Source organism: Gorilla gorilla, chromosome 1 (assembly GCF_029281585.2).
Source record: "Gorilla gorilla gorilla isolate KB3781 chromosome 1, NHGRI_mGorGor1-v2.1_pri, whole genome shotgun sequence".
NCBI classification, from domain to species: Eukaryota; Metazoa; Chordata; class Mammalia; order Primates; family Hominidae; genus Gorilla; species Gorilla gorilla.
Genome location: NC_073224.2, coordinates 63,575,101 through 63,602,928, shown reverse-complemented (window position 1 = coordinate 63,602,928; position 27,828 = coordinate 63,575,101). Strand labels below are relative to the sequence as shown.

The 27,828-nt window shown below is 34.9% G+C and overlaps 2 protein-coding genes across 2 annotated transcripts in view; one reads left to right on the top strand and one right to left on the bottom strand.

The window, feature by feature from the left end:
- The window catches only part of CDC73 (cell division cycle 73), a 131,450-nt gene that overhangs the window by 37,891 nt on the left and 65,731 nt on the right, over positions 1–27,828 (top strand). The gene's annotated exons all lie outside the window — the stretch shown is intronic.
- On the bottom strand, positions 18,759–26,380 carry B3GALT2 (beta-1,3-galactosyltransferase 2). Its single transcript, XM_004028081.5, has 2 exons — positions 25,736–26,380; positions 18,759–21,398 (listed from the first exon to the last, which is right to left on the bottom strand). Exon 2 carries the CDS (start codon positions 21,276–21,278, stop codon positions 20,010–20,012), a length of 1,269 nt encoding a protein of 422 aa, XP_004028130.1. The 5' UTR covers positions 21,279–21,398; positions 25,736–26,380; the 3' UTR covers positions 18,759–20,009.

The following is a 27,828-nucleotide window of genomic DNA, read 5'->3' as shown; positions in this document are numbered from 1 at the left end:
ACCGTGCCTGGTCTCCTTTCACTGCTTTTTGATTGTAGTATGGAATTAATTGTAGTTATTGCATAAATGTTTTTATATTAAACATATATAATATTTTGTAAACGTTTTATACTGAATAATACAGATATACTCTTTTTCTCTAATTGGCTAGTATTTAGACTGAACACTTATTTAGATGGGTAAATATTAAATCATTTCATGCCTTCCTTGTAGTAAGAGGTGTTAGAATCTGATTTAACTTTAATATTTTGCCAGCATTATTAGCATTTTGGTGCTAATGTACTTCAAGAAAAATGAATTATAGCAACAACATATTCATGTCAAGGAATTTTAATACATATAAAGTGAATATTATTTTTATGTGGTTTAGTTTATATATCTTAACTGAGATTTATTGAAAATCCATTGCACACTGGTTGATACATTTTGTGTAAGCCTGTACAATTCAACTCAATTTAGCTTTGCATTTTGTTAAAGAATAACTATTAGTTTACCCAAAACATATTAGAGGTTTTAGTTAATATCTGTAACATAACTTTTAAAATTATTCTACCGATGACTATGGAGTTAATGCCACAATCACAAAACACTTGAGATTTATTTTAGAAAGAAAGAAAAGTTATTGTTGCCACGTATATCAGAGTAATCTTGAAATCAAGATTACTAATAATTTTTAGTAATAAATTTAACATCACTGTTTTAAAATGCTGTAATATTGATCATTGTAAGAATAGGAAACATAGAAACCAGTTTGGAAATATATTTTGTTAAATAACAAAAATTTATACTATGAAACATAGTTTTGGTTACATATATTCTCTTATAGTTTAGTATATAATGCTGTAGTTACAGATGACTTTCAGAATTGCACAAAGATTTTAGTTTTCTTTCAGCTTAATAGAGCTTTTTATTCCACTTTCTGTTTACCTGCATCAGTGTAACTTTAATTCAATTTTAACAAAATTATTGTCAGTGTTAAACATATTTTATAACTTTTAATTTCCTACTCCTCCTTGTATTTTTAGATTAACCACTGCTATTCTTTAACATACAAATGCTTTTATTTTCTGTATTTCTCTTTATTATTTTGAACAAATATTAATCTTTAATGTCCCTTTTAACTTTATGACAGATGTTTTAAATCAATTGGTTCATATGAAAAAAACCTAGTATATTTAATAACGTGCTATATTTGGGTGTTTGGGTATGTCCTTGATGGGAACTTTTCCATTGGCTATTGCTGGCTGAACATTAGTTTGTTGGATCAATTTCTCGGTCTTTGTAAATTGATTTAGATTTTTGAGTGACTTTTTAATCTTTTATATAATTCCTGCATTCAAATTTTTTAAATTAATTGTCTTAGTATTTTTGTCTTAGTATTGATTGAAGTGTCTAGTTAGTTCATCCCCTTTCCCCTCCCCCATCCTACCAAACCTCATTTGATCTTTAATTCTAAGTTTTGGTTTCTTTTCCAGGTCTTTTTCTTGATGGATGTTTCTTTTAGTGTTGTTCTTCTTGTCTTTCCTGCTTCTCATGTTCCTCTGTGAGTGACTGTTCCCATGTTTTTTTTAAATACCTGTTTTTAAACTCTTACTTGCTTCTGGACTGGACAAATCTTGCTATTTAGAAACTAAGTTCTTATTTGAAATTTCAGAATGGTGCTTTGCACTGAATCCATTGAAGACATATTCACTTGAAATGCTTAGAAATGAAAAATTTTAAGATCTTACTTTTGTTTTAATTAGAGACAAAAGTCATACCATAGAACTCAGATAACTCTCTCACTGTTGAACTTGTCATATTTTATGGGTGTCATTGAAAAAGCTTTTATTTTTACATTTAGATTTTTGAAACTGTATATAAGATCAAATTAGAGTTTTATTTTGAAATCAAGTCAATTTAACTTTATACACACACATATATATATTATATATTACACATGCATATATATAATATATAATATATATGTAATATATAATATGTAATGTATAATAAATATAGTATATATACTATATTTATTATACATTACATATTATATATTACATATATATTATATATAGTGTGTATATATATATATATATGAAGACAGAGTCTCACTCTATCACTCAGGCTGGAGTGCAGTGGCACGATCTCAGCTCACTGCAGCCTCTGCCTCCCAGGTTCAAGCAATCCTGCATCAGCCTCCTGAGTAGCTGAGACTACAGGTGTGCACCACCACGGCCTGGCTATTTTTTGTATTTTTAGTAGAGAGTTCACCATGTTGGCCATGCTGGTCTCGAACTCGACCTCAAGTAATCTGCCCACCTCAGGCTTCCAAAGTGCTGGGATTACAGGCGTGAGCCACCACACCCTGCCAGTTTAACATTTTTACACATTACAATTAGAATTGATTCAGTCTTTTATCATCCTCTGCAGTGAATTCTGGACATTATCAATCCTGTAATCATTTACCTCCCCAAATTTGGTATTTTTGGAGAGATGCTCTGGTTTTTCTACAGTGTCTTTTTGTCATTTCTGTCTTATGTGTGGGGCCATAAATATTCTGGAATTGAATTCCTAATATATTTCATTATACCAAACTTGAGAACTAAAATAAAGCAGCTTTTTGATCTTTCAGAAGTTACTGAATTCTTACTTGTGTTCTATAGATGGCTTTTAGAAAATAACACCCCATTCAGCTTCTGATAGGATTATAATATTTTAGTAACTTATCTAGCTATACAAGGTATTTCACAATATCCTTAGGAATTACTGAGTTTTAGAGTGACAGAATAATTACCAATTATTCTGATAGTAAATTTGTAGGTACATTATAATTCATCAAGAACTTTGGGTGTGTGTGTGTATGTGTGTGTGTGTGTGTATATATATATATTTTTCCCCCTCTTAGAAAAGTTAACAGGCTGGGCGCAGTGGCTCATGCCTGTAATCCCTGCACTTTGGGAGGCTGAGGTGGGTGGATTCCTTGAGCCCAGAGGTTCGAGACCAGCTTGGGCAATTTGGCAAAATCCCATCTCTACAAAAATGTTCAAAAATTAGCTGAGCGTAGTGGTATGTGCCTGTAGTCTCAGGTACTCAGGAGGCTGAGGCAGGTAGATTGATTAAGCCCAGGAGGTCAAGGCTGTAGTGAGCCATGATTGCACCACCACACTCCAGCGTGGGCAACAGAATGAGACCCTGCCCGCCCCCCCAAAAAAGAAGTTACTTTAAGAAGAAACTTCAAGAACGTAACTATTTAAATAACTTGATATTGGAAAATATTTTTCTTTACCTAGGTTAACTGCTGTAGACATAAATCATCTAATACTTTCCAATAAATTGATAGATAACAATTTTGGGGCACCTGTGATAGACGTTTGTATTATTTCTAACTTTCTGAGTCATTATTAATAGTTTTGAAAAGTTTGTATAACTTTTAAAGCTTTAAACATCAGTGTAGAAAGGCTATAGTGTAGTAGATTTTTTTGTTTTTTGAGATGGAGTCTCACTCTTGTCACCCAGGCTGGAGTGCAGTGGCATGATCTGGATCAACTGCAACCTCCGCTTCCCAGGTTCAAGCTGTTTTCCTGCCTCAGTCTTCTGAGTAGCTGGGATTACAGGTGCCTGCCACCACACCCAGCTAATTTTTGTACTTTTTAGTAGATGGGGTTTCGCCATGTTGGCCAGGCTGGCCTTGAACTCCTGACCTCAAGTGATCGGTGGCCTCCCAAAGTGCTGGGATTGCAAGCATGAGCCACCATGCCCAGCCCAGTATAGTAGATTTTACAAAACTATGCTTCATTATGTCATACTGGCAGTATTACATTTACATTTTATATTAGAATACTCTTGTAGATCATCAAAGACCAGTCCACAGTACATAGTAACTGGTTCTAAGTGACTGAATAATTTCAGTCAGCATATTTTCTGTGTAACAGATCAAAGGAGAAATAACTGCTGGTGATGAACAGCAGTGCACAGGTTTTGTTGCCTATGGTTGATCAGCCGCCTGAATCCTGCGTTGTCTCATAGGGTGGCATTATGTTAGTAATTTGCTGTAGCCCAGAGAAAGGCTGAGAAACTAAGTAATGTTAGTATACCATGAGAAACTGATTCATTTTAATTAAGCTTGTGAGAGTAGCATTTGAAATCAAATGCTGATTTATTAATTTGCAGTGATAAATGTAATTAACAAGGGCACTGGATTCTCACCTCTAGCACCTAACATATTCTCTGTGTAAAGCTACATTGGAAATCACAGTGTACTGTGCAATGAGCATATAATAAATTATATCCTTCAAATGTTTAGTGGTATTAAAGTAGTCTGTTATTTTTAACTCTTCATTAAATAAAAGGACTTGTTGCAAGGCCAGGGTACCTTTCCCCTTGGGCACTGCTTAGATAGGTTTTGATTTGCCATTGTGATTTCTATTCCTTGTTGTGTCTGACTAATCCCTTGCCAGATAGATATGATGTGTTATTTCTTTAGATGTATAGATTACTGAGTCAACTTTAGGACTGTGTTTCATTCCATTCTATTTGATTTGTTAAAAAGTGTTGGTGAGGGAACTAGCTCTTTTGAATTTGGGATTCATAATGTAGATATCCAAAGGATCTGATTTATCACAGGAGAGGTTAGGAGCGATAGACTGACCTTTCTGCAAGTTTGAGCTGTAAATTTAGGATTAGTCACATTTAGCTTTGTTGATTTGGAAGGGGAGAGAAGAGCAGGGATTTCCTGCTGGGTTTTGGAAATCTTTCTTTCTTTTTAAAGAGATGAGGTCTCACTACGTTGCCCAGGTTGGACTTGAACTCTGGGCTCAAGCCATGCTCCTGCCTTAAGTACCTGAGATTGCAGGTGTATGCCACTTTCCTCAGCATGGAAATCACTTTCTCTACCTTTTACTTATTACAGGTTAATAGTCAAATTAATGAGACTCCTTAAACCTCACCCTCCCAATTAGTAATTTCAGTGCTGCAAAGACATTACAATTTAAGTGTTTCTTAGCATTGTATAAAAGTACTTAAGATTCAGAATGCAGTCAATATGAATAAAAAATCAAATATGGTTAAAGTGCAAATAAAGTAGTATCATTGTAAAGTACAAATAGAGAAGTATAAAGAAGACTTTATGTATCAGTAGATAAGTAATAATTATATGTTGGGATGAACGTTTTACACAGTCTCAGGATGGACACATTAAAAAATTCTGCTGTGACATATTTGAAAGACGTGAAGATACAGCATAAATGCAAAGCATGAAATATTTTTCATAATTGGTGGATTGTGTAAAAGTTTTGTTTACATTTTACTCATTTGATTATATTTACATAAAATGTATTTAGTGAAATTACCAGAACCATTTTCAGTAATAGAAGAAAATAATTAGTCTTTTTCTCTCTTTCACACATGGATGCATGCACATGCATTCGTATCTCTCTCTCCCTCCCACATATGCATAAAATTGATCAAAATGTGGTTGAGGTCTCCACTGGTACACTTAAGCTGAGCATGCTAACATTTGGTCTGTAAGGAACAACCTACCATTTTTATATGTGCCCTTATTTACTTACACTCTATTGATATTTGGTGTTTGCCCATAAAAATAAGCCAGCCATCCTTTCACTATGAGTTTTACATGTAAGTTCTGTTATGCCTTGTAATTTTAGGTTGACTTTGTTAAAAAACAATTATCAAGTTAGTCATAAAACCTAGTTTCCAAAACCAGTGTTTGTTATCTAAGCCGAACTCTTAGAAACTTTAATGTGAAATTATTTTTAATGATACTATAAAAATGAAGAGTCAGGTATGAGCAAAAGTAAGTAATATAGCAGGAGTTTGTATAGTTTAAGTGCATTTTTTTTCTTTCTTTCTTTTTGGAAACAGGGTCTTGCTCTGTCACCCAGGCTGGAATGTAGTTGTACAGTTAGAGCTCATTGCAGCCTTTATTTCCTGGGCTCAATCACTGCTCCCACCTCAGCTGGGACGACAGGCATGCACTGCAGTGCCCAGCTAATTTTGGTGTATTTTGTAGAGACACGGTTCACTGTGTTGCCCAGGCTGGTCTCTAACGATCCTCCTGCTTTGGCCTCTCAAAGTGCAGAGATTACAGGTGTGAGCCACTGCGCCCAGCCTTAAGTGTGTTTTCATTATTGCCTTACATTTTTTAGTCTACAGTGATTTAAAATGGTTTAAATGTAATGATTTAAGTTGGGGATCGACAAACCTCTTCTTTAAAGGGCCAGAAACTAAGTACTTTAGGCTTACAGGCCGATAGACAAAACCACGGAAATTATGTAGGCGCTTATGTAACGAGATAAATCAAATTTTCACACTTTTTTTCTTTTTTTTTTTTTTTTTTGAGACCGAGTTTTGCTCTTGTTGCCCCTGGAGTACTATGGAGCGATCTCGGCTCACCACAACCTTTGCATACCAGGTTCAAGCGATTGTCCTGCCTCAGCCTTCCCGAGTAGCTGGGATTACAGTTATGCGCCACCACGCCCGGCTAATTTTGTATTTTTAGCAGAGACGGCGTTTCTCCGTGTTGGTCAGGCTGGTCACAAATTTTTAATGACAAGTACAATGCATGATAATAATGTGCAATACTGATTTGATAATGAGAATAATGGAATTTCTTTTTGGGTGTGAGGGAACATTTTGCTTTGAAGTTCCACGTTAGTGTTCTCTATGACCAAAATTGATTGCAAATTCATCAATGCTGGTTTATAATGAGATTTTATGTATTATTTCAAAATTCATTAACTATGTAATTGGGGAACTTCCACATAACCCTCCTTTGGCAGTGATAAATCTGCAAATAATCAAGAAAATAATGTAGTAGAATTTTTAGATGGACTATATTTGCCCATCTGAGCTGTTTTCAGCTCCACACATAGTTTTAACTACCATTTGTTTGGTAGCATCAGCATCTTAATAGATTCCCCTTCAGGTTGTACTTCATTAGTGTTTTCTGAACTACTTTGAAATTACTCCTGCCTGTAGTTTTTTTATGTAGGCTACTCATAGAGGCTAATTCCTCAGCCACTTCGAAACATGATTTGGACTCCTCGAATAAACCATAACTGAGTGGTATTAGTAACATGTTAACAAGAGCCAAAGAAAACCACTCAGTCATTTGCCTTGACTTCTGATTGACAATTGATGTTGCTACACCATGACCTCAACTCATTAAGCAGTAGTGAAAGGCTAATAGTCTAAAACAAATTTATTTCCTCTGAATACATTTTTTGACTGCTTTAATCAAATCAAATTTAATTAATTAACCATAAATTAACCATTTTCCTTCCCTGGCTAACAAGGAACCTCTCAAATTTGCTTCACAGCCTAATTTTAATTTTTTAATTTTTGTAAAGAAATTTTGTGATGAGATAATCCATTTTAAAGTTTTTAATTTTTCTGACCATTCCTTTCATGGGAGTTGGGAATGTTGCAATGAGTGCTTAGTCTGGTAATATTTATATTGTATTCTTTTAGCACAGTTGTAGTGTCATTGCATTAGATGGTAAACAGTGCTTTGCCATCTAATTTTATTGTACATTAAAGAACATACTACTTTTCTTGTGTTTTTTTGTTGTTTTTTTGAGATGGAGTCTCACTCTGTTGCCCAGTCTTCAGTACAGTGGTGCAGTCTTGGCTTACTGCAACCTCTGCCTCCCAGGTTCAAGCAGTTCACCTGCCTCAGCCTCCTGAGTAGCTGGGATTACAGATGCCTGCCACCACGACTGGCTAATTTTTGTATTTTTAATAGAGACAGGGTTTCACCATGTTGGCCAGGCTGGTCCCAAACTCCTGACCTCAAGTGATCTGCCCGCCTCCACCTCTGAGTGCTGGGATTACAGGTGTGAGCCACTGTGCCTGGCCTCTTTTTGTTTTAATGTGATGGGTAGGTACCAGCCTCTTTTTGTTTTAATGTGATGTAGGTACCAGTAATTAAAAAAATAAAATTCAGATGTCCTTATGTGACAAAATGCTTGGCACACAAAATGCTGTGTTTTGCATTCATCCAGGAAATGTTTGCTGTGTGCCTGCTGTATGCTAGGCAGTATTGTAGGCCCTGGGGATATAAATAGGAGGGAGGACAAACAAAATTTAGTGTTACATGCTTTTTGGAGGATTAAAGTAAGGTAAAGCAATATAATTGCATTTTTTGTGATTTGTATTGTGCCAATTGGCAGTGCTAATTAAACCTGAGAGTACCACATAAGGTTTCTGTTGTCCATATTTAACTCTGCCTTTTTTTTTTTTTGAGACAGAGTCTCTCTCTGTCACCCAGATGGAATGCAGTAGCGCAATCTTGCCTCACTGCACCCTCCATTTCCCGGGTTCAAGCAGTTCTCTGGCCCAGCCTCCTGAGTATCTGGGAATACAGGCGCCTGCCACCATGGCTGGCTAATTTTTGTATTTTTAGTAGAGACGGGGTTTCACCAAGTTGGCCAGGCTGGTCTCAAAACACCTGACGTCAGGTGATCCACCCGCCTCAGCCTCCGAAAGTGCTGGGATTACAGGCGTGAGCCACAGCGTCTGGCTGACCTCTGCTGTTTTAAAGGCAGTCATCGACAATAGGTAAATGAATGAGTTTGGTTGCATTACAGTAAATCTTTCTAGATGCTACAATTTGAATGTCATATAATTTTTACATTTTAAATAATATTTTTGATTATCTAGATTTTTTTTTCAACCATTTAAAGTGTAAAAACCAGTCTTGGCCTGTGTGCCATACAAAAACAAGTAACGGCCTGGATTTGGCTCACTGCTGTATTTTGCTTACTCTTGACTTAAATTTTTATCGGTGGATATGGAGGCAACTGTTTATTTCTAATTCAAGTAATTAGTACTTGTCTCATTTTATGTCTTTAGAAATTGATGTTTAGATGGATTTTAAGAAGGATGCTATTTAAACAAACCCATACCTGGCATATGCATTAAGTAAAAATATGAACTTTAACATTAAATTTGTGAGAATGATGCTGGGTGTATGGTGGCTCACACCTGTAATCCTAGCACTTGGGGAAGCCAAGGCCGGTGTATCACTTGAGGCCAGGAGTTCGAGACCAGCCTGGCCAACATGGTGAAATCCTGTCTCTACTAAAAATACAAAAATTAGCTGGGCGTGGTGGCACATGCCTATGATCCCAGCTACTAAAGAGGCTGAGGTGGGAGGATCACTTGAGCCCAGGAACCAGAGGTCGCAGTGAGCCAAGATCACATCACTGCACCCTCACTGCACCCCAGCCTGGGCGACATAGCAAGACTCTGTCTCAAAAAAAAAAAAAAAATAAATAAATTTGTAAGAATGGAGGCAGTTGCATAATGGCTGATGCCTATGTACTGTAGATAAAATTACTTTCCTGTTTATCTTATGAGATGCAAGAATATTAAATGAAAATTGTTAATGATGAATTTGGATTTTATAAAGCAATAAGAGGCAATGCTGTAAGATGTATTTCCAAATGAGTTTTTGAAAATAAAATCCTGAGAAATATTTTTTCTTAGTGTGATCCCTTTTGTAATTTTATTTCTTTTTTTTTAACTTTTATTTTAAGTTCAGGGGTACATGTGCAGGTTTGTTACATATGTAAACTTGTGTCATGGGGGTTTGTTATACAGATTATTTCATCACCCAGGTATTAAGCCTAATACCAATTAGTTATTTTTTCTGATCCTCTCTCTCTACTCTCCACCCTCCGACAGGCCCCAGTATGTGTGATTCCCCTCTATGTATCTGTGTGTTATCATCATTTAGCTGCCACTTATACATGAGAACATGTGGTATTTGTTTTTTTGTTCCTGTGTTAGTTTGCTAAGGATAATGTTCTCTAGCTCCATCCATGTCCCTGCAAAGGATATGATCTCATTCTTTTTTATCACTGCATAGTATTCCATGGTGTATATGTAACATTTTCTTCATCCAGTCTATCATTGATGAGTATTTAGGTTGATTCCGTGTCTTTGCTACTGTGACTAGTGCTGCAGTGAATATACGCATGCATGTGTCTTTATAATAGAATGATTTATATTCCTTTGAGTATATAACCAGTAATGAGATTGCTGGGTTCAGTGGTATTTCTGTCTTTAGGTCTTTGAGGAATCACCACAGTTTCTTTCACAATGGTTGAATTAATTTACACTTTCATCAACAATGTGTAAGCCTACCTTTTTCTACACAACTTTGCCAGCATCTTGTTTTTTGATAGCCGTTCTGACTGGCGTGAGATGGTACCTTTATTGTTTTGATTTCCGTTTCTCTAATGATTAGTGATGTTGAGCTTGTTTTCATATGATTGTTGGCCACATGTATGTCTTCTTTGGAAAAGTGATCATGCCCTTTGCCTACTTCTTAATGATTTTTGTTGTTGTTGTTGTTTATTTGTTTAAGTTCCATATAGATGCTGGATATATGACCTTTGTTGGATGCATAGTTTGCAAAAATTTTCCCATATTTTCTTGATTTTCTTTTTACTCTGTTGATAGTTTCTTTTGCTGTGCAGAATCTCTTTTGCTTAGATCCTATTTGTCATCTTTTGCTTTTGTTGAGTTACTTTTGATGTCTAATTATCTCATCAAGTAAGTGCTACACCCTGAACTGGAGGCAACATCTTTCTAAACCACATCTGTGAGCAAAGGGGGCACAGCCACATTTTGTGGGAGATGCATTTCAGCATCAGGAGGCAGTTAAGTCTTCACAGGTTATCCAAGGACTATATGGATAACTCACAAGTGTTTACACCTCCAGAGAAAAGCCCTGTGTGATAACTGCTGTCTTTCAACTGTGGAGACTGAGGCACACACTGGCAAGCAAATTGCTTTAGGAACTATTGGCAAACAGGATCAAGAAAGAATTAGCCTCTGCTGAACACTGCACATGGTTGAGCCTGTGTCCCAGCTATCAGGGTATCAATCTATCTAGGTCCCAGCTATATTCCCAGTACCTGGCAGAGTTCTTGGGACAAAGTAGATACCTCTGTTCATTTTCTATTGTCACAGTAATAAATTACTACAAGTTTGGCAGCTTAAAACATTCTCTTACATTCTGTAAATCCAAGGTTCAGGTATATCGTGGCTTAGGGAGAGGCCTCCACTTAGAGTCTCACAGACTGAAGTCAAGGTGTCAACAGCAATGTGTTCATTTTGGGAAACTTAGGGGAAGGACCCACTTCCAAGTTCCTTCAGGTTGTTGATTGAATTCAGTTCCTTGTGATTTTAAGACTGAGGTCCCTGATTGTTTGCTGGATGTAAACTGAGGGCTAATTCAACCTTCAGGAGGCCACTTGGTTCATGGCCTCCTTCATCTTGAAAGTCAGCAGTGGTGGATACAGTCCCTCTCATGCTTTGACTCTCCCTTGTTCTTCTTCTCTTCTGCTGTGTTTCTCTCTGACTCTTCTCCCTTCCTCTTAAGGGTCCATGTGATTATACTGGGCCAATCAGGAAAATCTCCCTACTTTAAAGTTATCTGCAAAGTAACTTTGCCATGTAATGTTAAAATATTCACAGGTTCTGGGGGCTAGGGCGAATGGAAATCTTTGGAGAACCATTGTTCTGTATACCACCACACTCAATCAATATTTTTTAATAAATGAAAAAAAGATGTATTTGTTAGTGTTGGAAGAATAAAAATTTTATGAATTTTTGGTTGCTTAATGTTAAACAGAGTTGATTTTTGTTTGTTTTGAGACAGAGTCTTTCTCTGTCGCCCAGGCTGGAGTGCAGTGGCATCTCAGCTCACTGCAACCTCTGTCTCCTGGATTCAAGTGATTTTCCTGCGTCAGCCTACCCAGTAGCTGGGACTACAGGTGTGCACTACCACACCTGGCTAATATTTGTATTTTTAGTTTGGATGGGGTTTCACCATGTTGGCTAGGTTCGTCTCAAATGTCTGACCTCAAGTGATTCACCCACCTCGGCCTCCCAAAGTGTTGGGATTACAGGCGTGAGCCATTGCGCCCGGCTGATTTTTGGTGCCTTTTTTTTTTTAAGAAAATTACTTAAAATGAGTAATATTTATGCTAAGATATCCAACTGATTTATAACAGCATATGATAAAGTTATGAGGTTTTTTTTTTTTTTTTGTATTGACTTGCAGTGGAAAGATAAGCAATTGATTGGTGAGAGACTGCTGAGTTTGATGACAGATTAGGAGAGCAGGACAGTATAAATAGATTAGGGAAGAAGAGAGAATTAGTGAGCCAACCTTCCTGCAGGTTATAGAGCCTTTTATGTGTTCCTACCTTAAATATGCTAAGATCCGAGAGATGGATAGTTCATCCCAGTTAACATAAATGAAGAGTTCTCTTTCAGTTCTTGTCATTTTTTTGACAACCCAGGAACCATCTTGTATGGCCCACTTGCCTAAGTCAAGCATTCCGTCACTCTTCCATTCAGACATTTTGCTTTCTATCAGTTGTGAAGACTACAGTTACCTGGCACTGCATCCTTTTTCCCTCTTCCTTTTGCCATCCTGTGTTCTGAATTGTCAGGTCCACCTAAATTGAAGGCCTAAACTTGATTGTTACTTGGTAACTTAAGACTGTAAGATTATTGTTCCTAAACCACTGCTATATCTAATACCAAGATGTACCAGTTTGATCAAAGACTTAATTTTCTAGGCCCAGACAACTGACATAATGGATTTAGGTTTATTTTTTCTTTGAAATGAGTGCATGAGTGCCTTAAGATAGAGTACATAGTCAAAAAATATGAATATTATAGCAAGTTTTAGGGATTCTTGCAGTCTTCCTGAGCACAGTGGTGGAGAAAAGAGGAAAATCCCTGGTTACATTGCACACTCATCAAGTCAGGCAACCTGGCCTAGGGCAACATAAGCCTAGAGAAAGGAGTCTTGTTCTCTGGTTTGCTCTCTGCAGGTTGTGCTTTTTTGTGATATTTTTTCTTTAGAGAGGCTCCTTATTGTGAAGCAGCTGTTAAAGGGTATGCCTTATTCTATTTCTTTTTCTTGGTTTTCTTAATTACTTAATTATAAAACATTTCTAACGTAAATATAACGAGAGAAAATAGCACGTGATCTTCCATCTTCCCATCACACAGATTGTATAATTACCATTTTTAAAGGCTCTCCTTAACTGTTCCACCTCTTCCTTTTTTTTCTAAAGTATTTAAATGCAAAATCGAAACACTGTGATTTTGTTCCTACACACTTTGCCTCTCTTAAACATATGGACATCTTTTACATAGCCACAGTGCCATTGTATACAACAAAATAAATAATATTGATGTAATCCTAACACACAGTTCATTTTACAGTTTCGATTTCCTGAAAATTGTCTTTTTATAATTCGTTTGTTGGAAGTAAGACCCAAACAAGCACCATAAGTTGCGTTTAGTTGTTAGGAATCTCAAGTATCTTTTGCTGTAGTTCATAATTTTTTTGTGCCATTGGTGCATTTGGCAGACTGGAAACCCTGTGAATCCTCTTTCTGAATACTATTTTTAAGGCATAAAAGAAAATACATAAGATAAAACCAATTGTATTTAAAGTAAAATCAAGATATTTTTTAAAAACACATTTATGACATGATTTGTGCTTCTTTACTAATGCATTATGTAACATGATCTAGTGGCAAATTTGATAAATACCAGATTTTAGAAGTCTAATGAGCATATGTAATTTTGGGATATCTTTATTCTAATGTGTTATGAAAAAATCTGATTTTTGTTGGTGGCAAAGTTGTAACCATTTATAATAATAATACTGTGGTTTATCTGCATTCCTGAAGAAAGTCTTAATTTCATTAAGAGATTAATGAAAATAAAATTGTAAATTTTTTTCCCATTACATTTCTTCTGAATTCTATCCACAATTCCATGCTCTAAAGGGGCGGTACATATTAAGAAAGGTCTTGGCTACAAGTCTTCTCGGTGGCTTTTTCTAAGTTTTTCAACAACTTGACAAGTTCTTTACCTCTTAGCCTTTGTCCTTCCAGTTGTTTGTCTGGAACATTCTTCCTCTTGCTCTTAATAAGACTGATTCCTTCTCATAATTCAGATCTCAGTTCATCAGCCACTTTTTCAGGACCCCTTTTCTTCTAGTTATCTTGTTCATTTGTTTTCTTTGATTATCTTTCTTTAAATATATGGATTCGAAGGTAGAAACTATGTCTTTCTTGCCTTCCACTATATCTCCAGTACTGAGAACAGAGTATTTTGCATGTAAATGTTGCTGGAAAAGTATTTTCAAATGAATCTGAAGCCTATGTTATACATTATATTTTTAGTTATTTTCCATACTTTCATATGGGTGTAGAGTGGTAATTGTAATTCATTATTACTGTTAATGATGCTTTGTAATATATAGGCCCTCAGTGCCACTTGACAATCCTTTCATACATTGCTTGATGATTCTTTATTACATTGTTCCTGGTGAATCAGGTTCTTTACGCAGTGTTTTCTTTCTCAGTAAATGGCACTGTCAGTGTTCAGGCCAGTGTTCTAGGCATCATCCTTGTCACTTACTCCTCTCTCATCTCTAGTATCCAGCCATCATGAAGGCCTGTAGACCTTACTTGCTGACATCTCTGGAATCCCTTCTCTCCATGTCACTACTACCCTTTCTCACTATAGAGAAAACTTGATTTGATACTGTAAAACATTTTCCTTTAAATGAAATGAAAATGCTTTAAATGAAAAGGGTGAGACTGTTTCATTGAGTCAAGTTGTAATTCACTATTCCTTATCCAGGAATTTTTTGTTTTTTTCTTTTAAATAAGTCTCGAGGGAGAGAGAGAATAATTTACAGTGAGATAGAAGGTATGAATGGGATCAAAAGATTGGGTAGAGGGATTAGCTTTAGCAAGGAAGAGAATCATTTATGGGCCTTGTAGCTGGCCGAGGGTTTTAGGGATTTTGGTATATAGTACCTTGAGAAGCCATTGAAGCAGTGGGATGGCATGCCTAGCTTTGTGTTTTGAAAGTAACATTATGGCTGTAATATTGGCAACAGATTATGTGGATATGAGGAAACTGGCTATAAAGGTATTGCAGTAGTTAAAAAATGAGTGATGCTGTTTTAAATAGGGGCACGATGAAGAAAAGTAGATGGATTCCAGTAGGGATCCATCCAAGTAAGTCTTTGGGTTAAATGGATATGGGCAATAGCAAGAGAAAGAAGTGGCAAAGGTGATGATAGAAGATAACTTAGGTTTTAGTTTATATTAAGTGTACATGACTTACAGACATACAGACACAGTTGGCACTCCATATCCGTGGGTTCCACATCCATAGATTTAACCAACTGCCGATCGAAAATATTAAAAACAAAAAACAAAAAAACCAAACTCAGAACGCCTGTGCTGAACATGTATAGACTTTTGTGTGAGTTATTTTTTTCTTAAGCAATACAGCATAACAACTATTTACATAGCATTTAGATTGTATTAGGCATCATAAATAATCTAGAGATTACTTAAAGTATGCAGGAGGATGTGCATATTTTATATGCAAACAGTATGCCATTTTATAAAAGGGACTTGAGCATCTGTGGATTTTGGTGTCTGCAGAGAGTCCTGGAGCCAATTCCCCACAGATACAGAGGTATAATTGTACTCTAAATTAAAGGTTTTGCTTATGACCTTTGATTAAAACTTTACTTTTGTAAAAATCAAGTTTACTTGTCTTTTTTTTGCTCGGTTATTAGCTTTCTCTCTGAAGTATATAGGAGTCATTCTCTTCCCTCTCTTGCATGAATCTGTTAGGAAGAAGATTGTAGTTATTTTTTTTTTCATTAACCTTTTCAGAAGACAAACAGATCCCTGATAAGGGAATACAATTTTAAACACATTTTTAAAACAAATTTTAAATGTTAAGCAAATGTGAAACATTGGGCTAGTTTTCTTTGTTCATTAATTTGTAGGCTCAGACAACATTTTGCATTGTATCAGGCCCAGGCAGTCAGTTTTTGTGGTTACTTTTGGGGCTGTGTTGGCCCTCCCTCATGGTAGTGTGACCCTAGGAACATAGGCCCCTAAACCCTGTTTCCCTGATCTTTTCCCACTAATAAGGCATTTATTGCAACATAGCATCAACTCCATTATGTTGTATATGCAAGAACTGTTTTGCTTTTTTGAGGCTTGGTCGTGGATACTGATTATGAACAGACAAAAAATCTTCAGCATGTCCTCTTTAGGGGAAGTTGTCCTTGGATCCATTTGCCAAGGATTTGTTCAGGTGGCATAGCAGACAGAGGACATTGTCTTACAGAGCATTAAAGAATCATCATAGGAGCAGCAAACAATTTTATTACTGTAACATTTGGTGGTAGTGGGTTTTCTATCCCATTTTAGTATTTAATATACATCATCTGCCTTCTGGGAGTAATGTCTAAATGATACATTGAAATTCTTGGAGATGCCTTAGAAATGTCTGTCAATAGGAATTTTTTTTCTACTTTTTAAGGCTATGTTAATCTCATAGTGAAATTTCCTAGTTAAACAGTAAAAAATAGAAAATTTATCCAAATAGTCTGGATGAACTGGTTTTACCTTCTCATGACAAAATGGTAGGTGACCAAACAGTAGGATGGGTAAATGCAGTTCTACTTTTATCTATTAAAAATTAGCAGTTCTTTAAAAAGAAGCAAATTTTATAATTTCTAAGTGCCACCTGCCTGCTGTTCGCAGTTGTGCCTCAGGGCCCAAAGAAACAAGAGATAAGCAGTAATGTGTATGTTTTGCAATGGTTCTTGTCACCATTAAACAACAACTGAAAAGAAGGGAAAATAATTGGGGGATCAGATATACTCTCTTTTCTCTTGCCTTTATTGCTCCTAATATCAGGTGCCCCTCCAGTGTGTGAAAATGGTATGAAGCCTGGAGGCCTGGCAAAGGATGAAGAACAGAGAATGGGAATATAAAGGGACAGACCATTTTTGCTCAGCTCTAGACTTTTTCTTTTAATCAGCTGTCACATGTGAAATAATAGCAGAACAGTGTAATGATTAAGAACATGATCCTCGGCCGGGCGCGGTGGCTCAAGCCTGTAATCCCAGCACTTTGGGAGGCCGAGGCGGGCGGATCACGAGGTCAGGAGATCGAGACCGTCCTGGCTAACACGGTGAAACCCCATCTCTACTAAAAATACAAAAAAAAAAAAAAATCAGCCGGGCGCGGTGGCAGGCACCTGTAGTCCCAGCTATTCGGGAGGCTGAGGCAGGAGAATGGCGTGAATCCGGGAGGCGGAGCTTGCAGTGAGCCGAGATCGGGCCACTGCACTCCAGCCTGGGCGACAGAGCAAGACTCCGTCTAAAAAAAAAAAAAAAACATGATCCTTGAAATGGAAATCTGCTGCTTTACTAGCTGTGTGATCTTAGGTATTTAACCTCTTACACGAGTCCTTCCTGTCTCTTAGTGTTGTTCCTGAGGGTTGTTATGAGATCATGTATGTAAAGTGCTTTAACACAGTACCAAGCATACTGCTTGTACAATCATTAAATAGTTTCTACTGCTGTTATTGGTATTATTTTTGTAGAATTTGCTGGAAATAGCACATTAATAAAATTGCAGTTGAGATTATATGTGATTATGCTGTATACAAAGAGGTGTGAGGAGAAATCTCAATTATTTGGTTGAATTAGAATTTCAGCACTTATATACTTGATCAAAATAAATAAGTATTCTAAGTATTGAAAGTTTTGGTGTTTTCATCTTCTGAAGTACCTATTAACACTATGAACATAAAGATTAGTTATTTGTGTACCCTTTGACCAAAAGCAAAGCTGTCATTTAAAATTATATTTTTATGTATATAAAAATCACATAGTGTCGGGATGAAGAAGACACAGTTAACAAGTGGTGAGATGTTTATATACACTATCAGCTTATTTTGCTTAAGAAAACGACTTGAGTATTGTTGCGGAAAAGTCAAAAGTAAATTAATAGAATATTTATTTTAAAGTAAGGATTTTGAACAGTACAAAGACACTTTACTGTTTGATCCAGTCCCCTTTGAGAACTCACAGTGTCTGATATCAGATTACTATCGTTTTTCAAGATAATGTTAGGAATATAGAAATTTACATAGATTTTATAAATTTTATAGATTTTAAATTGAAACTTGAGATAGGAAGAATTTAGGTGTCTGTTATCAGTTTTTCATGAGTCATTTTTTAAAAAACTTTTTCCAGATGGAAATTACTATCTTTTAAAGATCCTGCACTATAGTCATAATTTGGACAAGTAGAACTTGAGTTCTCTTTCTATGTACACACCTGTGTATGCAAACACACACACTGTTTTTAAAACTTTTGAAGCATAAATCAGCATTATTCTACACTGAGGGAAGGATTCCTTTTGTCTTCTGTCAAACATACTGATCTGATTTGGTATTATCCCCTTATGTGTGACTTTTATTAAGTAATTCTGGTATTTCTGTAGTCATAGAATAAATTAAGTGAAAAACAGACTTGATCCAAGAGCTGGGGTGTGTTACATAGATCAGCTTTCAGAATCACTTGATTTAGAGTAGAACACTTAGGCTACTGATTTGAAATGGAGATAAGTACTTAAACAGTTTTAGTGTTTTCAAGTTTCACAAATGTTACAATTTTCTTCTGGTGATTTATCCCTTAATAATAGAATAAGAGGTAAAAATGATTGTTATTAGAATTAAGAAACATTCTGACTAAATTAAGATTGACAAATTTACATACTTGTATGGAATAAAAACACTATTTTAGCTAGTAGGTTGGTATTTCTTGATTTTAAAATTCATGATGGAGTCAAAATTATTGTGAAAATACTTATAACACTCAGTAAAGTTTTTTGTTTTCCTTTATTTTTAAAAACTTCATAAAAGTGCATTGTATACATTGTTCATCCTAGAATTGTTTGTCAAACGTTTGTAGTTTTCCCCATCCCTCCCAAAAAGGTTTTTAATTGGTGATTCAGAATATTTGTCATCTACCAAATTAAAAACTGCAGGTTTGCAAACTTGGCACTCCAAGAAAGAAATAGGTGCCATAAAATGATTAAGTGTTGGCATGTGTACACCTGCTGTCAGGAAATAAACTTCCCGTATGTTGCATTTTGGCAGACATGCATCTTAAAAATGTGTTGAATGAAACTGCACCTGCATTCTTTATCTTTTTCAACAGTACATCCTATTTGTGCCTTTAAGTGATTACTTTTGCTTCGATTATCTTTACAGATATATTCGAAGTTAGATATACATGAAATTAAATGGTGGTGCTGTTTGAGAGTGCAGTAATTGGTCTAATCCAATAACTCATTGAAATAGGAGTTTGGTTCTTAACACCAATGAGGAAACAAAACTTGTCTATTTTGAAACATTTAATAACTATGAAAACTTGAGCCTGAGACACGTTAGTTTTTCACATTTTACCACGTCATGTCAAAATAATTTTCCCCCATATATTAATAAAAGAAAGTATTAATAAAAGAAATTTAAAATAATATCTCAGTTATTTTTAAAAAGTAAATACTTTCGTGAGAACTGCATTGATGAAACATCTGAACTTTATAATGTGTTTGTGGAATAACTCAACTAAATCTTATTGCATTTAGAACCCTAAAGTAGTCAGGTCAAAAAATTTATCCTTTGCACAATTAAAAAGTTTTCTTAAAATTGATAGTGATGTTTTATTTACATTAAATTATATATTAAAATGAAAAGCTTAATCTAAAATGAAGGATCTTTTGACTGTCATTTCTTGAATTAAAATTTGTGTGGAAAATGTATGCAGATACATTTTATTGGCCCCTAACAGAAGACTTGAACCATTGATTTATGCATGCTTGTTATTGCATGTTAATACACAGAATCTCCTTATACAGTTTTTTAAATAGATTCTTTTGGGAAACCTTTTTTGTTATATAATGTTATAGTTTTAAGAATTAACTTCTTCAGAAATTAAAAAAATACTTCTTTAATTTCTTTATGCGATGAGTTTTAACTAAAACTTGTCCTACGGATGTAATCAGTTCTAACTATACATGCTTTTAGCAATATTTACAAATTGCACATTTGAAAAAAAATTGTCTTTTCTAATGTAGTTTACGGTGGCGATACCTGCCTGCCTTTTCTTTTGCTGCGTTGGCACAGGCATTGTGCTTATTTTGTTGTAAATGGTTCCAGTATTTTATCAGTTCACTAGGCTGGAACTGATGAGAGGTAATTAGGTGGCTGTATTTACAGCTTGAATAAGAGACTCGCCAGTGATTGAACACAAACTCATTGGGAGGGGGTACAGGATCAATTCTCAGCTTGGCAAGACAGATCCCTACATACACATCTTCCAAGTGCAAACGGCGGATACCTAAAGAAACTTTAAAAATCTTTTCTGCCAGATCTCCAGAAAAAACATAACCAGTTCCAGAACAGAAGACAGGATAACGCTCACTTGGGTAGAGGTCTGGTGGCATGTACCACTTGCTATCTTTGTTTCGATTGGGTGCATATCCTCGCATTAGGTAACCAGTGAAATAGTTATGTCTGGGAGGCAGATCTGGCTTCAGTAACTTATTGATTAAATATTCGGTGTTGACAAACATGTCACTGTCAGTTTTCATAACATATGGAATATGTGGACAGTATGTTGCAACCCAGTTCATGCCCATTAGTGTTTTAATGGTCAAATTATAGTACGTATCTAAGTATTCCTGTTGAATTATATCATGATATTGTCTGCTTTCTTCCAGTATTGCACGTTGAAGGTAGCCATTTAGCTTAATACTTAAGCCCAACAAAAATATTCTTGTGATTTGAATACCAGGTGCTAGACTTTCATTGCCCCAAGTTTGCCGAATAGCTCTTCTAGCTTCTATTTGTCCAGGCTCTGCAGCTATTAGTAGTATTAAAAAAGGACTTTTCTCTTGGCATTTTTCAGGCTCATTAATAATATATTTGAAATGGTAAGAATTTGGATGTCCAGTACCTTTTTCATTGTAAATACTTCCATTGGCACTAAGTGTATTCTCCAGGCCTGTAACTCCTTGTGGTGACAGGTCTGTGTTATTAGAGTTAGTTGCTGTTTGAGGCCTCAGGGTTTGAGGGACTGTTTCTTTCCAAATGTTCCGAAGGGAGCTGTGGTTTGTCTCACTTTTTGTTGACCGAAATCCTCGGAAAGTGTATGTCACAGGGTTTTCTTTGAATCCAGCTCTGCCTGGCAGCCAGTCATGATGATTGAAAAACAAAAACATAGCAAAAAGAAACACTAGAGAAAGTACTCCAATAAGATGAGTGCGGAACAGAGACCTTTTGGCATTCCAGGTCATCTTTGCAAAGCAGCAGTGTCTTCTCCTCCACTGAAGCATGTTGTAAATATCCGGTAGTGGTATATGAGAGATTGGTGACCAAAAATGTTTTCTTCTCCTTAACACTATTCTTTGGCAATCATTTTCTAATTCAGTCACATTGTCTCTCTTGTAGTCATTCTATAAAAATGAAGCACAAAAGTTTACAGAACTGCCTGAAAGGGACTTTGGGTACTAATATGATCAGGGCAAATAGGAATGTCTTAAGCTGTGAAAATATAACCCAGGAACGAAGCTTATAATTTATTTCCCCTTGGCAACATAACGTCACTGAGAACAAGATTAATTTATTTAAAAATATACCTTTGTAGCACAGTGAGCATTTTAAAGAGATGAGGTGATGGATTCATTTCATTGTCTTGGTACACTGGTCATTTGTACTTTTGACCCAAGTTAAAGATTTAAAAGTTGAATGTATTCGAGAAAAATGTTACTAGATTTCTTAGAAAGGTTGTGTAAAAACGCCTTAAGAGCAGATGGAAAATTTATTGGCATTAATTAAAATTGATTTGACATACTATTGGTGGTATGGTGCACAGTCAGAGGCCTTTTTTGTAAAATGGTCATGTATCAGTTGTGGGACAGACGGTGCAAGGTTGATTATGGCAGAGTTCTGTTAGTCACAGTACACTGCTTGGCATGTTTCCATTGGCCCCTACTGTGTTGAGAAAGTCAATGAGAAGATGCACCTGTCAAAATTAATTTTCAGGGTCTAGTAACTTCAGTGTAGGATTTTCAGACAGTAATAAATGATTAACACTTTCAAAAATTTTAACTTTTCTTTGTAAATATGAAGTATTCATGATATAATTGTTCTTAGACTTAAGATTAATTTTAAAATATAGCATGTAAGTATCTTTGATTTTCTATGGCTTTGGCAGAACACTGTTACATATCTTGGTTGAGTCTCCATGTTAGAATTAAAAGAGCTACTTTGAAACCAACTGTTTAAAATTCTGAATTTCACACAATATATTTTTAAATATCCTTGAGTTGTGCTTTATTCTAAATTTACATGCAGAGAATTTGTTAAACTTTTAGAACTTGTCATTAGCACAGTTAGAGCCCTATATTTTAAAAAGGTTATGAGATGGCAATATGTGAGGTGCATGATGGCATATATTAAGAACTGGTTATGTTATCTTGCAACAAGGTTTTCAGTGCATAGCACAGATTTGTTCACATTTGTTCTTAGTGTTTTTGTTGTTGTTTTTAGTTTTTAGGGACCAATATGTCGAGGGAGTAGAGGTGGGCAAAGAGCTATAGTTTGAATTCCATTAAAACAGGAGAAAACTTTTTGGCAAGAAGGAGTGATGAATATGTAATTTAAATTTTTCCAACTTTTTATTATGAAAATTACTTCTTTAAGCAAAAGAAATCAATTAAAAAGTTTTAATATAGGAGCATTTATTTGAAATTACAGTGTATGCATAAATACATGTATGTATTTAGCCTGTGATATTGAGAGAGTCATGGTTAATATTAAATTTGTTTAACCTTGGCATAAATTTAATTACTTCTAGGAAATAGAATTTACATGGAAATCTTCATGTAATTGAATAGTTATAAAGTAAAATTCACATACATAACGTTAAGTACTTTGAAAATATTGATTGAAAGTGTTAGACGTAAATGAATGAAAGTACTATTATAGTAGCAGCCACTAGGAGGAGCAAGTAGGTGGGAATTTGAACAAATATGTAAGGTCCAACCATATAGGCACCAGCGTTTGAAATTTCTAGTTTCTGAGATTACAGAGTACTTTTAGAAGTTATAATATTTATAAAATGTAAAAAAATTAAGCATTTTGAAAGATGTGAACAATTTTTTTAAGTTTGGAATTTTAAAAGCAAATCATCTAGTATGCTATTTGTTAGAATTTGTTTATATGAATTTAAACTCAGCATTACTGTAATGAAAACCAAGGCTATTCACTGTACCAATAAAACATAGTTCTGCTGTAAGCTAAGCTGAAAATAATAGAGCTGAGCATTCTGATTTAGAAACTCAGTGTTTTCCTTCTTGTACCTTTAAATAGCTGGCCATTCTTTTTAGACCAGGGAACTATTTTTAAGCTTTTATTTCCAAATGACATATTTGGTAAATAATAATGACTCTCCGCTCACTTCATAAGGATACCAGTAGATATAAGAGTTATGTATGTAAATTCAAAAGAAACAAAAGTTGCTTTTAAAATTTATTTGATAATCTGTTCTAAGTGTTACAAAGATAAATTAAGTGTATCTGTTTTCTGCTGATATAATAACACTTGGAATCTCATTGAAGTCCAATCATACAGATTTTTTTTAAAGTTAAATTTGATGGTGTAAGAAGGAGTAAACAATAAGGTCAGATGTTTGAATGGATGTTTGAGTTAAAGGACTGAGTAAATAAATGATGGAAAATAATCATAATTTATGTTGCTTTTATAAGAACAATATACCTGAAGATGTCTCTAAAGTATTTTAGTATTACAGAAAACATCAAATTATTGCATATTGTAATGTAGCATAAATACATAGTTTTGGTCCTAATATGATTTTGTAACAGTATGTGATAGAGATGCATCTTAATTTAGACTTCATGGTATTTGTATGTTTTAGATGTTAAGCTGTTGAGATATTAAATCCATATATAACTATAAATCTCCCATTGATAAATGAAGTGCATGTGTCTAGCCTTTAAAAAATTCCTTATTAAAAGTTTCTCAGGTCTTATAAATTTTTTTGTTAAAAAGAATATAAAATTAAAATAACCATGCCTGCTTTTTATTAAATGATAAAATTATTCTCCAGTTATTGCCTGTTGTATTTTAATTCTTAAAAAGAGAGCAAAACAAGAAAGTTCAGTAGTATGCAAAATAGTTCTGCACTTTTACATTTTTAGAAGAGAAATAGCTTTGGTTTATCTCTTCTTTTTTGATATCTTCACATTATTAATGAGTATAGCTTGTGGATGAAGTTCATGGGGAGAATGTTACTGTAAAATGCTGTTCAGTACACACTCAGTTTTTATCATTTGGCTTTTAAAAGTGTTGATCTCTTTAGTCTATTGGTGATGGTTTAATAGAAAAACTTACACTTTTGTTTTGAGATGTATAGCTTATAAAACTGCTTAATTGGTGACTTCAATATTGAGAGATAAAGGTACCAAGAGGGACTTGAAATTTTTACAACCATATTTTTTAGTACTATTTATTATTAGTCTTTATTAGAATAAAAATTCATGGGTGAGAGTGATGTTGAGGTGTAATAGAGTCTGGTAAACTTGTTTAATCTTCATTTTGGAATGCAGTACTTACATATTTTTAAAAAATGTTTGCCTTTTGTGATTATTAGATAATTACTGAGTTGTGTTGTGAAATTGAGGAAAAATCAGGATCTTTGATAGATTTGTAAAATTTTAGAAATATCTTTAAGTTCGTGAGCCCTGAGTTGCTATTCTATGATTGTTGCTAAAATAGTTTATTTGGTTTATCTGTGCCCTGCACACACATATAGTGGCGGTAGTTCATTACTGCATATTAATATAGCCTGGAAGCATAGTAGCTACATTTATATTTAATTTTTTGACCTTGTATTGCCGTTTGTGGATGTTTTTGTATCAAAGTATTTCCATATTATGTTTTTGAATTTCACTTCTAAAATGATAATCAGAGACAACGTTAAATTTGATCATTTGGAATCAGTCTTTTACATAAAATATAAGCTATTTAAAATAGTTAATTTTTAAAGCCACTATTGATGTCCCTTTGTTTAAAGTTCTATTCATGGGCACTATAATAACACGAGGCTCTATTGTGGGGTTATGCATAAACTCACACTACCTTATGTGATCTTATGTTAATGCTTTCCTTTTAGTATCTTCTTGTAGCTTGGTAGTACTTAAAATTTGTTGATACTCTCTTTGGTTGTGTCCATTATCTTCATTTAGGGAGATGTTGGGGGAAGATTTTGTTACTAAAAGCTGTTACATGTTAAGGTTTTGTTTTAAAAGGACATTGAAAAAAAAACTGTTAAGGTTTTGCTTGCTACTATTTAATGAAATTTCACTGCATTGTCTCTTTTGATAGCCATTTTTAAGAGAGCATTTAATTTACTAGATAAGGATTCAGTATGACCTAATTTGATAGAATATTGCTATGTTTTTTGTAAAGGGCTACAGATTTTTTTTTTTAAGTTTAATTTCTTAAGGAATCCTTTAAACACATCTTCTTATTTGCCTTTTCCCTCTGATGTCTATAACCCAGAATTACTCCAAGCTACATATTTAGCTGCATAAAGCAGTGACAGCTTGTCTTCTAAACAATGACAAATTTTAAAATCAGATATTAAGAAACCTTTTCATAGTTTCAAGGGCAGTGAGCTGTATGAACTTGCTTATCAGGTATTAGTGCCTCCAGGGCTATAAAAAGGTAACACATTTAAATGACTATCATACACAAGATATTGACATACCTTCCTTGGTCAGGCCATTTATGTGAAGAGGATTATGCCCACTGAAAATACTTTTGGCACGCCATCACTTCAGCAAAAAAGATGCTATCGAACATGCGCACATCCCCCAACAGTCTGCCTCCTGCGATTGCTTTTCACAGTATCCAAAGTGTCCATCTGTCTGCTTGTCTTCGAGTTACCCTCCTTGTTCATATGGGTCCTAGTCTTCTGAAATTTTCCCTTTCTTTCATTTTCTCTCTTTCGTTAAACAAAAGAGCTGTAGTTGCCCGTTCTGCTTGTAGCACTGTTGACTCTTCCCGACAGTTGATGCATTGAAGCTTTTTACATCTGCTATTTTCCTGGCTGGACAATGCAGTGCTGTATTCTCGTCTCAGTATCCATATTTCTACTAATAACACTGAGCTGCAATGTAAAGCAGCCAGAGCTAAAATGTAGTGCTTCAGTTGTATTGGAAAAGAATAGGATTTACCTCTCTTCTTTCGTTGTTGCCTGGCAGCTGCAGGAAGGATTTTGAGCAGTTTTAATGGGGTTTTAGTCTATAATATGAAATCCACGGTTCCTCAGCTGCTGCACAGGCAGGCAGCAGTTTAAATGTGGGCTTGACAGATGCTCTCTCTGACAGAGCAGAATTTAACGTCACTGCTTGGCTGAATCCCACGTGATTGTTTGCATTCGTTTTGACTAAAAACCTAAGGTAGGGAGAAGCTTAGAGATTTTGCTTTTATGTGATAAATTATATATGTTGAATGCAAGTGTAGTGATGAGTGAATAATTTGAAAATGTGATGATTATGAAATGGTTATGATTTTATTTTTTCCAGCTTACTTCCCTTTTTTAACTTTATTCTTAAGTACAGGCTTTTTAAGTGTTTTCTGTGTTAGATGTTGGTTTTCATGTTTCTTACATGCTTTTGTAGGGTGTAAGCAGTATAAGCTTTTGTGTGTAAGTTGGTGTAATTTAACCCCTTCAGTGCATTCTCTTCTTGAAGTTTTTTTTCCCTGCTTTCAAATTGCTCTTGATTTTACTAATACGTAGTTAAGACCTATGGTTTCTATTGAAACCGTGTATCTTTGTAATTTAGATCTCCTCCCCCGCCCCCCCTCCCGTTTTCTGGGGTTTGTATAAATAAGCTGTCATGGGTTACTTTACTAATGCATGATGTGATACAGCCCACTTCTTTTTTGCTCTTATGTGGTTTTTGGTGTTCTTGATGGCAGAAAACTTTATTTTAAATCACTTTTTAATGTTGTCATTTATTTTTTATTCATTTTTCCTTCCCTTTAAAATTACATGTATCGTAGAATTCAGTAAAATGATGTAATAGATATAGCACACTTGTACAGGATCTGGGGGTAATGAGATTTTACTAATTATGTTTACTTATTGTAATGTTTCAGAAAGATTTAATAACTTGCCATGAAGCAGATTTTATTAACACTACATACTCACTGAGATTTTTCTAATATGGTTAGTTTCTGGGGCTGGCACCTTGCTTCTTTTCTTACTGCAGAGCAGTAGGGAAGGTTTTTTAAAATTTTTTGTTGTAGTAAATAGCGTTTATTATCAGTTTTTCCTCTGTGACTCTAGGGACAGTAATTCAATCCTAGAAAGTTATAGTTTTGGAGCTTAAGCTAAAGGTTAACAGTTATATACATATTCTTCATCTCACTGCCTCCACCATTAATATATGCTATTTCAAATGAATATGAATTTGTTTTCTCTGATATTAAAAAAAATTTTGTCCACATATTTTTGAGCTTTGCTGATGAAATGTGCTTTGTAGTTTTAAGAACCCCACTGTATTAGAAATGTTAGAAGGATCGTTAAAGAAAAAAAAGAATTTTATAAATGGGAAACCTAAAGCCTAGACTGAGCTTTGACTTTTCCTAGTTAATTTTGAAGGAGAGGACTAAAACCCAACTTCCTTGTAGTCTATATCCACCCATACTACAATTCTCACTCACTACCGTTTTGTTTTTAAAATTAGTTTACTAGTTAACAGAGTAATGCTTAAGAACTTACTTAAAATAACTTATTTTCCAGAAGTACAGATGTGTTTTTGTAGATCAGTATTTATTTATCGGTGATTCTTT

Bases quoted from the DNA above. Each gene is read 5' to 3' on its own strand.
- B3GALT2 (XM_004028081.5), bottom strand. From the start codon at position 21,278: ATGCTTCAGTGGAGGAGAAGACACTGCTGCTTTGCAAAGATGACCTGG.